Source organism: Ambystoma mexicanum, chromosome 10 (assembly GCF_040938575.1).
Source record: "Ambystoma mexicanum isolate Mex_15411 chromosome 10, UKY_AmexF1_1, whole genome shotgun sequence".
Taxonomy (NCBI): domain Eukaryota; kingdom Metazoa; phylum Chordata; class Amphibia; order Caudata; family Ambystomatidae; genus Ambystoma; species Ambystoma mexicanum.
This window is the reverse complement of record NC_090932.1, coordinates 1,531,499,295-1,531,517,808: the sequence shown is the minus strand read 5'-3', so window position 1 is coordinate 1,531,517,808 and position 18,514 is coordinate 1,531,499,295. Positions and strand designations below refer to the sequence as shown.

Below are 18,514 nucleotides of genomic sequence, written 5' to 3'. Positions count from 1 at the left end.
GCTTCTGATGTATCTACCACTACTGCCTCCTTCAACAAGTGAGTTTTTCTAAAGGGTTCCTTATCTCCAGCTTCCCAGAAGCCACTGCTGAAGGTACTGATACTGCCTCCTTCAACAAGTGAGTCTTTCTAAAGTGTCCCTTTTCTCCAGCCTTCCCAGAAGCCACTGGTGTATATACAGATACCGCCTCACTCAACGAGTGAGTCTTTCTAAAGGGTCCCTTATCTCCAGCTTCCCAGAAGCCACTGCTGAAGGTACTGATACTGCCTCCTTCAACAAGTGAGTCTTTCTAAAGTGTCCCTTTTCTCCAGCCTTCCCAGAAGCCACTGGTGTATATACAGATACCACCTCACTCAACGAGTGAGTCTTTCTAAAGGGTTCCTTATCTCCAGTTTTCCCAGAAGCCACTGGTGTATTTACCACTACTGCCTCCTTCAACAAGTGTGTCCTTCTAAAGGGTCCCTTATTTGCAGTTTTCCTAGAACCCACTGTTGAAGGTACCAATACCGCCTCCCTCAACAAGTGAGTCTTTCTAAAGGGTTCCTTATCTCCAGCTTTCCCAGAAGCCACTGGTGTATGCAGCGCTATCGTCTCACTCAACAAGTGAGTCTTTCTAAAGGGTTCCTTATCTCCAGCTTTCCCAGAAGCCACTGGTGTATGCAGCGCTACCGCCTCCCTCAACAAGTGAGTCTTTCTAAAGGGTTCCTTATTTCCAGCTTTCCCAGAAGCCACTGGTGTATGCAGCGATACTGTCTCACTCAACAAGTGAGTCTTTCTAAAGGGTTCCTTATCTCCAGCTTTCCCAGAAGCCACTGGTGTATGCAGCGCTACCGTCTCACTCAACAAGTGAGTCTTTTTAAAAGGTTCCTTCTTCTCTCCAGCTTTCCAAGACGCCACTGGTGTATCTACCACTACTGTCTCCTTCAACAAGGGAGTTTTTCTAAAGGGTTCCTTATCGCCAGCTTCCCAGAAGCCACTGCTGAAGGTACTGAGACGACATCCTTCAACAAGTGAGTCGTTCTAAAGGGTTCCTTATCTCCAGCTTCCCAGAAGCCACTGCTGAAGGTACTGAGACGACCTCCTTCAACAAGTGAGTCGTTCTAAAGGGTTCCTTCTCTCCAGCTTTCCCAGAAGCCACTCATGTATGTACCGATACCACCTCCTTAAACAAGTGAGTCTTTCTAAAGTGTCCCTTTTCTCCAGCTTCCCAGAAGCCACTGGTGCATCTGGTAAAACTTCCTCCTCCAATAAGTGAGTCTTTTCAAAGGGTCCTTTATCGCCAGCTTTCTCAGAAGCCACTGTTGTATCTATCGATACTGCCTACTTGTTCATGTCCTGGTTCATGCTGATTGGAATGGTTGATGTTGGCACGCATCTGTAACCCCCCTGCTGTTTTGCTTCATTTGTATCTGTTTATATGTGTTTCTCTTGGTGCTTTCGTCCAGAAACACTGCCCATCAGGGGCAGTACTAAGTGGAGCAGCCCTGCCTCCGGGCACATTACAATAGTAGTGGAATATAGAAAGAGATGTGAAACTCCTCCTTCTGGTCTCCTGATTTTTACTTCTTTTGGGTATCATTATTCCTCCTTTTCTAAGCCTTTTCCTGTCTCCTTTCTTATTGTCTATCACTCGCCTCGTCTTCATTGATCATCTTGATCTTCTTTTATCTTCCCTTCTTGCCTCCTCTTCACTTTTCTTTCTTCTTGGCGATTTTACTCTCCCTCTTTCTACAATTCTGACTTATTCTTCATTGATATTGCACTCTGATTCATATCACCTTCACTTTCTTTCTTCACCTCCTTCTCATCCTCTGGTTCTTGTCTTGATCTTCTTTTTCCTCACTTCTTTCCTTGGACCCTGTGTCTGCTCATCCCTCTTACTCCCCAGATTATTCTCTACTTTCCTTTTAGATTTCTCCTCCTACTCCACCCCCACCTCCTTCTTCTACACCTATCGTTACTCGCTGCAATCTTAGTTCCACCACTCGATCTCTTTCCTCCCTTTACTAAATTCGTCTCTTCCTTCTATTTCTGCTTTTTCTTCTCTTTCTCCTGATGATGCTACAAGTACTCTGCATTCCACCCTGTTATCCACACTTAATTCTCTTTATCCCACGTGCCCTTTTTCACCCACTCGTAAATCTCCCCAACCATGAATTACTCCTGACCCTGTCTCGCTCTGTTGCTGTCTACGTAAAGCCGAATGGCACCGTAAAAAGTCTTGTTCTTCTTCTGATCCCTCCATACTTTTCCCCTTACATTCTGCATATGATCTTGCTCTACTTGCTGCAAAACAAAAACCTACTTCTCTGAGTTTACTATTACCCTGTCCCATCATCCTTGTCGCCTTCTTCAACTTCTTCACATGATTCTGGGCCTCATTACGAGGTTGGTGATAACCTGCCGGTGCTACCGGCGGGTTGAAGCTGACCTCGAAACATTGAATCTGCCGCCGGACTTCGTGGTGCCACCGGGTCATTACAAGTCCCGGCGGAGCGGGAAGTCAGGCGGGGGATTCGCTAAGTCTACATTCCCATGGAGTCCAACAGGACTGCATCGGAATGGGGACTCGGAAACACCAGCACCGTTGCTAATGGTGCCGGTGCTGCCATGACCACTCTGCCTACTCGGACTGTTTTGAGCCCGGCAGGGTCAGACCTGCCTGGCACGGTATTAGCCTATTTGACCTAAAACATTTGACCTTTTGACCAAATTGACCTTTTCTGAGTGGTCCAAATTGACCTTTTTTGCATCAGGTCCAAATTGACCTTTTTGTTTCAGGTCACATAGGCTAATACCTGAATATGAGGTGCAGCAGTTACAGGGGTGTCCCCCGCTCCTCATGTTCATGTAAGTAGGTCAAAAGGGGGTTGCAGGGGTGTCTTCCGCATCCTTAACAATGGAGGAGGGGGACACAAATAGAAATAATAATTTATGTGTGTAATATAATTGCACCTATTTATGTTTATGTGTTTGAAATTGTGTGTGGGAAAACTATTTTTCCCCCCCCGCACACAATTTGAAAAACAAACATAAATAGCAAGAATGATATTACACGCATAAATATGCTTTCCTTTGTTATGTGGTCAATTTGGTCAAAAGGTCAAATGTTTTTAGGTAAAATTAGTGCAGGCGATTTGCACAAGGTCAAACAAACCCAAACCGCCGGGCACGGCGGCCCCGGCAGGCAGTCTGGTAGTGTGGTGGTCCGGAAACAAGGGTGCGGGTAAGCTTACCAGCACCCTTGTTTCCGGACCACCACACTCGTAATGAGGCCCTCTTCTGTCTCCTAAACCCCCTGATCCATCTCTTCTCTCATCTCTCTTATCCTCCAACTTTGCTAACTACATACATCCAAAGTAGCTACTTTCGCTCCTCTTTTACTACTCCTGCTACCCCACCTTCTCCCCTCCCTGTAATTTCCTTTACTTACTCTTTATTTTCCTTCACTCCTCTTTCCGATACTGATATTTCTGTTCTTCTTGCTCGTGTTCATCCTTTAGATTCTTCTTCAGATCCCCTTCCTTGTACTCTCATTCCCCAAATCTATACCCATCTCCTTTCTTATCTAACTTCCCTCATTAACTCTTCCTTTTCTAATTCTTGTTTGTTTCCCTTCTGTCTTTATGCATGCACGTATTCTTCTGACCTTAAAAAAGCAGTTTCTGGATCCTTCTATGCCTGCAAATTTTCAACCAATCTGTCTTCTCCCTTTCCTATCTAAACTACAAATCTTAATCTTTCTGGATCCTTCTACCCCCTCTTCAGTCTGGATTCCGGCCTTCCCACTCCACAGAGACTGTTCTCCTGGATTTCTCCAATGCTCACCTTTTGGCAAGTCATTCCAAATATTCTTCTATTCTCATTCTTCTTGACCTTTCTGCTGCTTTTGATACTGTCAATCCCTCTCTTCTTATTTCTTCTTGTTCCACTTTGATTTATCTGGTGCTGTTCTTGAATAGTTTCATTCTTACCTTTCTCATCAGTCTTATTCTGTAACTTGAGCTGGACACTCTTCCTCTCTGCTCCCTCTCAAGGGTCTGTTCTGGCCCCCTCCTTTTTTCACTCTATAGTATTCTTTTCTCTGCTCTTATCTCCTCTTTTAATCTCTCTCTCCATCCATATGCAGACGACACTCAAATCTTTTCTTTCTTCTCCTTTGATGCAATTTTACATTCTACTGTTTCTAACTGCCTCCCTGCTGTGCAAAATTGGATGTCCTCTCATTTTCTACACCTCAATCCTTCGAAGACTGAGGTTCTCTTCTTTCCTGCTACCACTATCCCTCTTCCTCTTCCTCCTCCCGCTGTCTCTTTTTTGCCTTCCTATCTACCGTTTTCCTCTTCTGCTCGGTGTAATCTTTGATCCTTCTCTTTTATTTTGTCATCTTATTTCTTCCGCTGCCTGTTCCTGTCGTTAGGCTCTGTTCAATATCCATTGTGCTCACCCCTATCTCTCTTTCCATGCCACTAAGCTTCTCCTCTATCTCCTCTATCTTGTTTTCTCTTGTATTGACTATTGTTCAGCTCTTCTTCTTCATCTTCCTGCCTCGCATTTCTTGCCCTTCAGTCTATCTAGAACTCTTCAGTTCGTCTCCTTTTTTCTCTGTCTCCACGTTCCTCAATTACACCTGCTTTACTTTCTATATCACTTCTCCCTTTTGAGTCTCGTCTTCGTTATCACTTTCTATCGATTGTCTTTAAATGTATTCATGGTCTTGCTCCGCTTTATCTCTCTTTGCTGGTTTCATTCTATTCCTCTACTCGTTCTCCTCGCTCCCAGAATCAGTTTCTTCTTACTGTTCCTTAGCCTCCATGCGCATCTTCGCGCTTGCTGTCTTTTGTTCTTCGTTCTCCCAAACACTGGAATTGCCTCCATCTCTCTGCCCACTCTTCCTCCTCTCTTTGTATTTTTCAGTCGAACCTCAAAGCTCCCCTTATCTGTTCTTTCCACTATCTGAATCCTGTTCTCCCCCCTTTTCTGTTTTTACTGGTTTGCATTGTTCGTTTGACTGTACCGTTGTTTCATATTTTATCTGTACCAGTGCTTTTGGCGAACAGCGCTATATAAATTCAATAAAATAACAAACAACTAATAACAAACTGCTGGTGAGGAGAAAGTTGGAACACGAGAAGGGGGCAGAACATACGAACATCATGAACATTGGTTTACCGACAATCTAATAATATACATGATTTGACAATTGTGTTCAGCTGAGAATACGGATGATGTTCCCTGTACCACTGGCACACTCTGCATGTGCCTGTGTCCAGGTTTATCCAGATTGCCTGTGTCCAGGTTTATCCGGATCAGCATCTTGCCTCCAGCTTTTCCTGTTCTGTGCAAGCCCATCTCCCAGTTAATCATGGTCAAAGTATTGGGTGCTGCCACTTAACCACCACCTTCTCCTGCTACTGACATGCTTCTCCACATGGTTCGCATTAGTGGCGCTGGTTGGCAATGCCCACCTCACTGCTAATTACTAACAGAAATACTCATTGAACTGTGATTTGTCCCATGTGGTCTCTTTCTCACCATTAGTTTAGTTAGTATTTTCCCTGGTGCCATTGAGCTATGTGGACCACCCACCTATTGTTTGGTGTAGCTTGCCCTGCAGTGCCATTAAATCGCTGGATACTGGCTGTGAGCTAGTTTATACCGGTGGAACTGATGGATGCTGGCCCTCTTACCTCCAGCTGCTCTTGTGCTTTGCATGCCCATGCACTGGTGTGAACTGGGTTGGACAGATAGTTATTGAGCAGGGCCTTTCACCCCTGGCTTGGCCTATTGCCCAAAGTGAATATTTCCATAGTGTTTATGAAACATTATAATGGTTTACACTGATGGCACTGGTCAATACTGGGAAGGGCTTCTCACCTCAAGCTTGTCATGCAGCGCCCATTGGAACCTCAGAACAAGCTATCAAAATCTATGCCGGGATTCTAAACCTCGCCCATCTAGACCCAAGAGTGAACCTTCAATCTTCTTGTCCACAAGTCCACAAAAAAGGCATTCCAACAAAGCGCAACGGGTACCCAGAATCACTCCTAAAAGAGACCCTGAGAAAACGAACCAGAATCCGATCGCTGGGTTTTCTCTTCCTGAACGCCAGAAGTACCATCAAGACCATCCACAAAGGTCTAATGGTCCTGGCCGCTCCTCACCCAGCAACCTCTTACCCACCAAAAGCTTTCAAGAGGGCCCTGATGACTTGGCTCTGCACATAAGACCCTAGGGTCCTGCTTCATCGCCTCTCAGGGGAAGCGGGGTCTCAGGATCCTACGCCTCTTGATTTGCCTGCCCCCCCCCCTCTACCTGATCTCAACGGCTCAAGCTCATCCTCTTCATACCTGATTTTCCCAGGGCCCATGTGGAATACCCCAAGGATAACAGGCAACTTTATTTTGTTCATGGAAGAGGAAGAAACTCTGGCGCTGGTCGGACCACATTGGTTTCAAAAAGCGCTGCGCGCTGATTTAACTCACATAGAATAATACAGTACAACTCATCATTGTAAGGAGTACTACACAGGAGTTATGGAAATATTGTTCCACACACATTTTTCACTACGCAATACACCAATACGTTTCGCTCAACGCATGCTTTCTCAATGCCTTACACGTAGCATAGACATACATGTGTTAGGTTGACTTAAAATCTTCCACGTGTCTGTCACAGAGCATACAACCAAATGAAGTTGGTGTTAAGTAAATTTCTCAATGTTCCATTCTTGCATTATGTAAAGACTGCAGGCGGGTATCTGTACTTACACCCCCTTATGGTTGGAGTAGAGACGCCGAGGCACCCTAGCTAAGGCTCTCAAAGGGTAGCAATGGACGAGCAACCAAGGCTGACACTCAAGGGAGGTGATGCAGGCTGGTTCTTAGGTACACCGAATCCCCACAGAGGAATGTCCACACACTATGTTATGCGCTAAAACAGTTCTTTTATAAAATAAAAATAGTTTTAGGAGGATATATACAATTACATAACTCACTTTGTATACAGGATTCTATAATAATTCACTGAATTTATACAGTGCTATCTGGTACCACAATTATTCTTAGTTCAGTAATAATGCACCAACTGATAGATGTGATAAATTGCATTAAAATGAATAAACACTGTTGAACCTCAAAACCACAGATGTAGAAAATCAGGCAATTAGGTTAGAACATTGCCAGAATACTTCATAGAGTAAAAATGCAAAACTGTGCATCAACCATGTGTATGGCTTTTGAGTGCTTTCTGGCTAAATTCAAATGCAGATGTGCTTCCAACTGTGCATCCACCATGGTGTGCTTCCAACTGTGCATCCACCATGGTGTGCTTCCAACTGTGCATCCACCATGGTGTGCTTCCAACTGTGCATCCACCATGTTGTGCCTCCAACTGTGCATCCGCCATGGTGTGCTTCCAACTGTGCATCCACCATGGTGTGCTTCCAACTGCGCATCCACCATTTGCACTGCTTTTGGGTGTTTTTGGCCAAAATCGAATTTTGGGGTGCTACCAATTTGTTAATGATCTGTAAATCTGGGCATTTCCAGCGTGCTCACTGATTTCTGTCTGCTTGGCCACCTGGTGTGATTCTATTGTTGCATAGTGCTTCTGACCCTCCCTCCTGCTTTCCTATGCCCTCCCTCTTGTCTCTGCCCCATGGTGCTCTCCGTCTCCTCTATCTTTTCTAACTGCTTCTCCATCTCATATCCTCACAAAGTCTGGAAGGAAGAAACTAAAATAGGCACTCCTGAGTTCCAACGCTCGTCTGCCCATCGCAGACACCTACACAATGCTACCTCCAGACAGACTATCATTGGCATTCTCTTTGTTGTTCCTTCTAACCTATAGACCTCTCATGTGGTCTCTGTGCTCTCCCCTTTCTCCTCCTCACCCATTACTGACAGCACCAGATGGGAAGTGGTCTTGGCTCACTTCGCATCTTCCAAATGCACCATTAACGTCTATCATAATGCACTATCATGGCCCACGGCTCTCAGCCCAACCTCTGCCTTCTTGACAGGCGTCTTCCTTCTCTCTTCAACTCCCCCCTCTCCTTCCACCCCTCCTTCCCTCATCCCACCTCTCACCTCTGCCCCAGTGGTGGCACCCCACCCCTGTTCCCACTCACAAATCTTTTAAAGGGGGCAACCAACTTCACATAGCTACCCTCAATACTCACTCTGCTATCAAACACTCCTCTGACATCTGTCACCTCCTTGAAGACCTTGACCTTAATGTCCTTGCTCTCACTGAGACATGGCTCAAGGCCAGCTCTGTCACTGCTTCTGACTCTTCTCCCTGAGGGCTACATGATCCTATCCAACCCCAGGACCTCCCAGCCTTGTGTTGAGTGGCTCTGATCTAAGCTACTCGTCCTTTGCAAGCCTTGTTTGCAAGCTGTCTGTCTCACCTACTTTCTCTCTTACTCTCGCTACCATCTATAGACCCCACCGGACCGTCCTCCATCTTCTTCTCAGAATGGGCCAACCTGTCCTCCTATCTTTCTTGGGTACTTCAACATCTATCTCGACTCTCTTGATGTGGCCACTGTTCGCTTCTGTGACCTCTGCAACAATCTCCCTCTCTATACTTCCCTCAGTGGGCCCAACCCACTCTGCTGGACACACTTTGGATGCTCCCATCTCAACAGACATCCTCCTCTACCCCTCTCAATTCCCATCTCTCCTAGTCTGACCACTCTCTCCTGTCTTCCCACCTTGCCCTACCCTGTCCCCTGACGCCTCTGTCTGCCCTGCCAGTCTCCTCCATCATTCGACCAATGTAGCATGTGTCAGTCGCTGCATTTGCTTCTTACTTCATCCTTCCTCTGCCCATTCATTAGACTCTCCTTCTGAGTCGGTTCTAGCTAACCTCCATCTCTCTATCTCTAACACCCTGGACATCCTTAACCCCTTCACGAGGATCCGCATGACGTCTGCCTCCAAATGCAACTCTTGGTATGACTCTGACTTGGTCATGTTGAAACTCAAGTGCAAAGCTGCAGAGCGGAAGTGGCAGGCATCTAGCTCATCCTCTGACACACTGGCCTGCCGCCTACTCCAAAGGCAATAACGTCTCTCCATCTGCTCCAAGAAGAGGGCTCATGTCCAAGCCCACATCTCTGGAGCCACCAATAACACGTCTGAACTCTTTAATATCTGCAAGGAACTTGCCAATCGTACCACAGTCTCCTCCTCTCTTCCTCCCTCCCAGGCCCTCTGCTCTGCACTGGCCGCCCACCTTTCCTCCAAAACTCTGGACATCCTGTCCTCTCTGTCATCTGCTGCTCCCTTGCACACCCTCTCCCTTCTCTCGCCTCCCTTGGCCCCCCATTCCCTCCCATACTCTCCTCTTTTTCTCCCATTGCACCAGATGAGATCTCTAGAGTTGTCCGCTCTATGAGTCTGCAGGCGCTCCCCTGCTCCTCCATCAACCATCAAGGACAACATCGTCTCTCTCTCGCTCCAGCCTTGGCTGACCTCTGCAACCACTCATTTGCCATTGGCTCCTTCCCTCAACCCCTCAAGCACTCTCTTGGGAACCCTCTCCTAAAAAAGCCATCTGCTGACCCTTATTGTCTGGCTAACTATCGCCCTATCTTTATCACCCCTTTTTTGGGCAAACTCACGGAGAAGCTGGTTCTCCCCCAACTGACCTTCCACACCGAAATGGCCGGCTGCCTCCATGACCACCAGTACGGTTTTAGGGCTGCCAGAGGCACATAAACTGCTCTCCTGAACACCAGTGAAGACCTACTCGCTACCCTGGACACTAACACTCCCTCTGTTCCTATCCTCCTCGATCTCTCTTTTGCTTTTGACACAGTCAACCACTCCATCCTCATAAACCGTATCCATGATACCCTAGGCATCATGGACTGTCCACTGGTGTGGCTGACCTCCTTCCTTTCAAATAGACCTTCCCAAGTGCAAATGGGTCATTTTCTCTCCTCCACTTCACTCTCTACCAGTGCTGCCCCTCAGAACTCTATACTATCGCCTTGGCTCTTCAACTTCTACCTGGCTCACCTGATCTCCACTTTCTCCCTTCATTTCCAGTGTTACGCAGATGAGACACAGCTCTCTTTCACGCTGTCTTCCTCTACCTCCTCCCCCTCCTCTCTCATACCCGACTGCTATTCAGGCATGGTGCTCTGCCAGTGATCTCTGCCTTAATGCCAGTAGGACAGAGATCCTTCTCATTGGGATGCCTGCTCCTTGTTCTTCCCCACCTTCTCCCCCACTCTCTAGCCTGACTCCCTGGGCCTTCTCCCCTCACCCATTTGTGAGGCAAACAACCTTGGGATCAGCGTTGACTCCTCTCTCTCTTTCTCTCCACACATCACGGACCTTGCCAAGAAGTGCAATTTTCAGCTGCACCTCCTCAGAGGCATTCTACCTTTCCTCGCCCTGGTTCTCTCTAGGCTTGACTACTGCAACAGCCTCTTCCTCAACATGTCTTTAACCTCCCTTCGCCCCCTTCAGCTAACCCGGAACAAGACTGCAAGACTTGTCCTTGGCCTCAAGCACAGGTACGACATCTCTCCAGCCCTAAAATCTCCCCACAGGCTCCCGATGATCGCAAGGATCAAATTCAAGACTCCTTGCATTATCCACAAGGCTGCTCGGAGCCTGTGACAGCTTTTCATCCAGCTTTCAATCCCTAAATACCTCCCGGCCAGAGTCCTTCGGGCTCCTGGCTCCAACTCTCTGCAGGTCAAACACTTCTCAAAGCAGAGAGTGGGAGATGGATCCCTTTCCTCGGCTGGCTCGTCCCTTTGGAATGGCCTCCCTCTTCCCCTCAGGCTTGAGCCAGATCTTCTTAAGTTTCGGAAACTTCTCAAGACTTTCCTTGTCTCCTCTTCCTTCCCTCTCCCCCTCCCTTGCTAACTCTCCATCTGCCGCTGTGACTGGGGCATGGTCCCTTCAGAGTCACCAGGGGCCAGACCCCCCCTACCAGTTCCCCCAGCATCCTTTGCCAGCACTTGCCCTTGGGCTCCCTTCCCTGGACTAGCCCAACCTGGTCCTTCCTGTCCACTGCACACATCCTCCCTCCCCCTGCCCTCCCCTGGCACTTGCTGCCGCCTTGACCTGGCCAGCACTTGCCCACCCCCACCCTTAGGGATACCCCACTCTTGCACCTCTACCCCTCCCCCCTTGCACTTACCACCTTGTCATGCACTTGCATGATAGGATTGTCATAACGCCAATATAACCAGTTTTGTTGTTCTTCCTTTTTGATTCCCATGTCCCCTCCCCATCTTGTCTTGTGGCACCTGGAAACACCTGTGTATAGGCACCATACAAATGTCCAATACATAAGTAAATAAATAAGATCCTTCCCACCTGGGCAACCTGCAATAAAAAGGTAAGTTACGCTTTGCTTTTATATTAAGGCCCAGTCCATAAATGTTCAGGAATTGTCTGTTCTTATTTCTACAGGTCCCACCACCCCCAAAGTACCTGGGTAGCAACAGGCGAGTCGAGTCCAAGACAAATATGGGACCCTTGCATAACTCCTGCATTAGGAACCCCTCTTCCTCATCATGGTACCTTGGGTGCCTTGGAAGTGAAGTGGTGGAGTTTCTCAGCTTTACTCGACGGTGCCTCTTGAAGATGGACCCTCTCTGGAAGAAGGAACCACTGGGACATAAGTGTCGAGCAGGAGAAGGGAACCAAGCAGTGTCAGAAAGGCAGCAGTGAAGGTCTGTCATGGTAGTCTGCTTGGACGGGTAGTTACGCCGGTTGCGGATATCCCACGAAGATGAAACTTGCTGTGGACCTCGACAAGGCTTTGGAGGTGAACATAAGTTCTTCGGTTTCTGTGGATGACCTTCGGTGGCAGCGGGTGCAGTGTCAGATGTAGGTGTCAGGTTTCTCTAGTTTGTGGTTGGTCACTGTTCAGTTCTTCGGTGCTGCAGCCGCAACACAGATAACAAGATGACTTCCGGTGAGCTGGACCTGAGCACTGGACTGCTCTGCAGATCTCCACCAAGTCTGGACCCTCGGGACTTAATATTCAGTTCGGAATGGCGGGAAACCCACCAGCTGGCACTTCTCTGGAGGCAGTGGCACTGGGCTTCTTCAGCCGTGGAAAAGTGGGCAGATGTTGTGGTTACATTGCCCCTTGAAGATTTCTTTGGTTGATTGGAACTTGGCAAGGTCCAGGCATTGGGCAGCACCATGCCAAGGTATCCCCTCTTCTGGGCAATGCATAGCAGTCAGGTTTTCTTCTGTTCACGGACAGCGTCCTGACACAGCACGCCGCTTGGGCTCAAGATGTCTGGATACTCTTCTTCTGGACCCACGAAGATACTTCTGCAGGACGGAAGGCACTCACGACTGACTTCCAGGACACTTTGGGTGAAGAGCAGCAGTTGCACGATGTCCCCTTGTAACTACGGGAAGAGGTTGCCTCTCCAGGTCCTCTCTTGATCAGTCCTTGAATCAGCACAGCAACCTTACAATTTCTTGAGAAGTTGTAGCAGCAGAACCTCTTCCTCCAGCTGGATTCAGAATGCAGGTTTCCAGGAACACTCCAAGCTTCTGACTTTTGACACTGATGTAAGTGAGGGGGCCTTCTGATATACACAAATCCCACCATCCACTCAGGCGGAGCTAGGCTCAGTCAGCCAATCACACACTAGTCCATTCATTGGACAGCACCCAATCAGGCTCACGGGTATTCAGGCCATTCACCCAAAACCCGACAACCAAAACAGTGGATGTATATTGGAGACACCTCACAGCTTTTCAGAGCACACACTGCATTTACTCCAGTTTCAGATAGGGCTCGCTCAGGCAGGACCACCGGCACTGTGACACACAGTCAAAAACAGACACCCACAACACAGAATGTGAATTGACTACCCTTTCCATTCATTCAGGCACCACCCCAAGGGTCTACTCAAGACAAGCAGTCCCTGGGATGGCACCTACCAGGCTAGCAGAGGCAGCACCCGAGCCATATATGGTTCTTCCACCCATCACCCAATCGGTGGGAAGGGAAAACAGAGCCAGGGCTTCTCAGGACATTGAGAAACAAAGGGGAAAGGTAGGAAGCCATGGGCCTTCACTGCCCATCTTGCCTTTGTTCAGGAATCCATTGATTCCTATGGCAGGGCCTGGGTGTCCCAAAAATGGAGGACACCCAGAGCCACTGTAAAGTCAGCATGTAGCTGCCACCAGCCCATACCCTGCTCTGTGGGCAACACACAGGTGTCCAAAAACATACACTAGGGGTACCAAGGAATACCCCTACCCATGGGTGCCATAGGGATATCCCATGGGTCATCCAAAAGGAAAAGATGAAGAGCTGCACTGCCAGGGTTGAAAACTGGACTCCTGTGCAGAAAATACATTCAGGAAAGTGGTAGGATAGGGACAAGGAGGCCCTGTCCCCAAAAGCATTTCCAGCATCACTCATTCACCTTCTAAAGCGAGGGATTCACTTGATAAGACTAGGGCCTTCTCCTGATAGATCGGTACGTACTCTCCTTAATATCAAAAAGAAGTCTGAACTAATTTCCCTGGATGTTCTTTGCTGCCACTGCTTCAAACAAAGATGCGTGTTGGGGTAATTCAGGTTTCTGGTAAAAATGGCATGCCCTCTCCCGTGACCTTGACCTGCAGCTCTATCAAAATGTTACATAGTCTTTGCATGCATTGCAACACCTGTTCCTTGATTTTACAGGCAGGTGCAGACTCTTGCATTCGTGCTTAAAGGTCGAAATGCAAGGGAGTCGCAACACCAGCTTTTCTTTGAGTTGGGATGGCCCCATAATGATTTCAAGCTTATACCATGATTCTACCAATGACTACTGGCCCATGTACTGGTTTATACTGGTGGGACTAGGCAACACCTATCATTGCTGCCCTACCTGGTTGCCCCTCATTCAAAAAGAAAAATGGAATGCTAGTAACAACTGTTTCATGCACTACAAGCTTCTCCTGCAGTTTTGACTCCACATACTGTCTCATGAATAGACCCTGGTTATACTAGTGAGCAATGGATCATGTACTGGCTCATAACGGCAGGGCAAAGCAGGGCCTCTAGTCTCAACTCAAGCTTGCCCTGCAACTTGGCTCTACCAATACTGTTCCATGCCTATGCCCTGGTTATACTGGGAAGTACTGGCACATGTACTGCACTGGTTTATACAAGTGGGACTGCACCGGGCCTCTCGCCTCTTGCTAGTATTGAAGCCTGGATTTCCCCATACTGTTCCATGCCTATGCCCTGGTTATACTAGGAAGTACTGGCCCATGTACTGTACTGATTTATACTAGTGGGACTGCACCGGGCCTCTGACCTCTTGCTAGTATTGAAGCGTGTGTTTCCCCATACTGTTCCATGCCTATGCCCTGGTTATACTGGGAAGTACTGGCACATATACTGTACTGGTTTATACTAGTGGGACTGCGCCGGGCCTCTCCCCTCTTACTAGTATTGAAGCATGGATTTCCCCATACTGTTCCATGCACAGGCCCTGGTTATGCAGGTATGTACTGGTCCATGTATTGTACTGGTTTATACTAGTGGGACTGCACGTGGCCTCTCACCTCCTGCTAGTATTAAAGCATGTATTTCCCCATACTTTTCCATGCCTATGCCCTGGTTATACTGGTAAGTACTGGCTCATGTACTGTATTGGTTTAAACTAGTGGGACTGCACCAGGCCTCTCACCGCTTGCTAGTATTGAAGCGTGTATTTCCCCATATTGTTCCATGCCTATGCCCTGGTTATACTGGTAAGTACTTGTCCCTGTACTGTACTGGTTTATACTAGTAGTACTGCACCAGGCCTTGCTAGTATTAAAGCGTAGATTTCCCCATACTGTTCCATGCCAATGCTCTGGTTATACTGATAAGTACTGGCCCATGTACTGTACTGGTTTATACTAGTGGGACTGTACCGGGCCTTGCTAGTATTTCCCCATACTGTTCCATGCCTATGTCCTGGTTATACTGGTAAGTACTGGCCCATGTACTGTACTGGTTTATACTAGTGGGACTGCACTGGGCCTTGCTAGTATTTCCCCATACTGTTCCATGCCTATGTCCTGGTTATACTGGTAAGTACTGGTCCATGTACTGTACTGCTGTATACTAGTGGGACTGCACCGGGCCTCTCAGCTCTTGCTAGTACTGAAGTGTGTATTTCCCCATACTGTTCCATGCCTTTGCCCTGGTTATACTGGGAAGTACTGGCCCATGTACTGTACTGGTGTATACTAGTGTGACTGCACCAGGCCTCTCACCTCTTGCTAGCATTGAAGCATGGATTTCCCCATACTGTTACATGCCTATGCCCTGGTGATACTGGGAAGTACTGGCCCCCCATGTACTGTACTGGTTTACCTAGTGGGACTGCACCGGGCCTCTCACCTCTTTCTAGTACTGAACCGTGGGTTCCCCATACTGTTCCATGCCTATGCCCTGGTTATACTGGTAAGTACTGACCAAAGTACTGTACTGGTTTATACTATTGTGACTGCACCGGGCCTCTCACCTCTTGCTAGTACTGAAGTGTGTATTTCCCCATACTGTTCCATGCCTATGCCCTGGTTATACTGGGAAGTACTGGTCCATGTACTGTACTGGTTTATACTAGTGGGACTGCACCGGGCCTCTCACCGCTTGCTAGTACTGAACCGTGGATTTCCCCATATTGTTCTATGCCTATGCCCTAGTTATACTGGGAAGTACTGGCCCATGTACTGTACTGGTTTATACTAGTGTGACTGCTCCAGGCCTCTCACCTCTTGCTAGTACAGACCCGTGGATTTCCCCATACTGTTCCATGCCCATGCCCTGGTTATACTGGTAAGTACTGACCCATGTACTGTACTGGTTTATACTAGTGGGACTGCACCGGGTCTCTCCCCTCTTGCTGGTATTGAAGCGTTGATCTCACCCTACTGTTCCATGCCATGACCCTGGTTGTGCTGGTAAGAGCAGGACGGTGTACTTCACTGGTGTACACTGGCGAGACTGGTCCGTTTCTCTCAGCTCGAGCGTGTCCCCATACTGTTGCATGCATAGGCCCTTATGCTGCTAGTAAATACTGGGCCCATGTACTGTGCCGGTCTATACTGGCGGGGCCGGGCCAGGTCTCTCACCTTAAGCTTGTCCTGGGTCGCCCCATATTGGCCTCTCACCTCAAGCTTGCGTAATGTGTCATAACTATACCCTGGTAAGAACTGGTCGCTGCACCATGCTGGTTTATACTGAGGATACTGGGCCTGGCCTCTCACCTCTAGCTTGCCATGGAGATTGGATCCCCCCATAAGCTTTCATGCATAAGCCCTGGTAAGCACTGCCCACTGTACTGGTTTATACTGGAGCGCTTTGCCGGGCCTCCCACCTCAGGCTTGCCCTGCAATGTGGATCTCCCTATAAACTGGCATGCCTATACCCTGGTAAGTACTGGCCACTGTACTGGTTTATACTGGCGGGCCTTGGCTGGGCCTCTCACCGCGAGCTTGTCATTCAGCGTGTATCCCCTGTAGGCATTCATGCATGTACCCTGGTAAGTGCTGGCCAGTGGCGCAACAACATTCGGCTGCCAATCCCCCCTACCCCCCACCCATATGTTCACTGTACCTGACTGACCTACAGAGCCGCATGTCACTGTTAGCACCTGCATTCATATGGATACATTTTAGGCAATTCCAATCGTGGTGTGGCGTTAGTACCTGCATGCCAGGGGAGTGATTGGAAGGGTAGGGGGACCGGAGACAGCTCATTCTCACAGCAGTCCATAAGAGGGTGCTTGCAGGCTTAAAGGAGAGAGTTGAAGCTGCACTACAATAGTCATGGTATAATGCATAAAGGAGTTATATGACCCCCCACCCAAATATATGTGCCCCTCCCCCACCGTCTCTGAAGATAGCGCCTCGCATGTTTGAAGGGTTAGAAATGGTGGGTTCGTTGCGCCCCTGCTACTGGCCATTGCACTGGTTTATACTGGCGCTCCTGGTCTCACCTCCAGCTTGTCCTGCAGCTCCCGCTGGATGCGCTCGTACTGCCGGCTCATGTCCTGGTTCCTCTCCAGCAGCGCCTTGCCCAGGCGGGCGGCCAGGATCAGGTCCTTCTCCTTCTGCCGGTAGACGGAGAGCAGCTCGGGGTCGGGCCCCTCCTGGAGGGCGCCGTTCTCGGGCTGCAGCTCGGCGGCCAGCGTGGCCAGCTCCTCGAGGTCCAGCTCCCCGGGCCGGGGGGGCAGGGCGCCGCCGCCGCCGCCCTCCTCCAGCTCCTCCATGCGGGCGCTGTCCGGCTCGGCCGGTGCTGAAGTCAGGCCCGCCAGCCCCAGGAGGCGCACGGACATGCCCCGGAGGGGGGCGGCCTACGGGTGCGCTCAGAGCCCGGCGATGCCTCCAGGGCATGGGGGAGCCCCGCCGGCCCGCCCGCCCGCACCCTCCCCGCCTCGCCTACAGGATTCCCGCACCTTCTCCCGGGCAGCGGGCGGGGAAGCGCCTCTCCCCTGAAGAGCTTCCCTAGGCTGCAGGTAACCTCAGGGGGCGGGGGGCACTGGATCACCCTTCACTGGGACCGGTCCCTAGCCCACTGCGCCACCGCTCTCTGGTGTCCAGGGCCCCCTCGCAGGGTTCCTGACAGCCTCCACGACCGGTCTTTGCATCCGGCCGTGCAGGCGGCTGCCTGACGTGCCAGCCTCTAGGGGGCGCCAGAAGGCCGAGTCCTCCAAAAGGCTCCAGCGCCGCCGTCACGATGCGTGACGCCTGCAATGCTGCATCATTTCATTTTATAAAGTTAAGTACACCAGGTACGTTACTACCTACATTAAAAAAGACAAGAGTGCTACTCGAAATCAGACTCCGTTTGAGAGCACTGAGTGCACGATGTCTGCTGCTGCCCAGCCAGCCCAGCAAAGTCAGCCTAGCAGTGCACCTGGGGGTCTGTAAGGCACCCCTCACGCCTATGCTTGATTGTATGACCCTAGTAAATAGCAATATCATTTCCCCGGGCGGCCTCCTCCTCAGCGCACGCGCTGCAGTCAGGGGTGATTGATTATTGGGCTGCCTGGGCTGTGTGCACTCAGCTCATTCGGGACAGCAGTAGGGACCGCACCCTCTAAACTTTAAAGAGATTAAGCAGAGTAGAGCCATAGGGTGATGTACAATAATGAAACACATAGAGTATGGTAAGGTCGGGGCTTTAAGTGGGCTGGGGCTGGCCAGGGCCTAGTACCATCAGGCTCAGAAATATGGTTCTGAGGCGGGTCCCTTCCCAGAGCTCACTAATGTCCCCTGGCAGCCCCAGCCGCCAGAGGACAAGGCTTTTTTTCTAAAGCCTGAAGCTCTCGCTCATGTGCTAGAGCTTCAGGGTTCAGAAAACAATGCCTTGTCTCCATGATGGTGGCGCTGGCACCTGCGCGGCATCCTTTTAATGAAGAGATACCCGTGGGCTGGTGCCACCGCTATCGAAAAACAGGTGAGGCTGCAGGAGGCAGAGGTTTTTTTTTCTAAAGTCTGAAGCTCCTGCTCATTTGCAG

The 18,514-nt window shown here is 49.4% G+C and overlaps 1 protein-coding gene across 4 annotated transcripts in view; it reads right to left on the bottom strand.

Moving 5' to 3' along the window:
• The window catches only part of BICDL1 (BICD family like cargo adaptor 1), a 620,165-nt gene extending 602,476 nt beyond the window's left edge, over positions 1 to 17,689 (bottom strand). For 2 of the 4 annotated variants that reach the window (XR_011276216.1, XM_069619730.1), the window contains exon 1: positions 16,991 to 17,688. Coding sequence is in view for 3 of the 4 variants with exons in the window: in XM_069619730.1 (XP_069475831.1) it covers positions 16,991 to 17,329 (339 nt within the window). In the remaining variant the exon portion in view is untranslated. Of the gene's footprint in view, positions 1 to 16,990 lie in introns of all 4 variants that reach the window. The other 2 variants (XM_069619731.1, XM_069619732.1) reach the window with 1 other exon arrangement.
• Between the last annotated feature and the right edge of the window lie 825 nt (positions 17,690 to 18,514).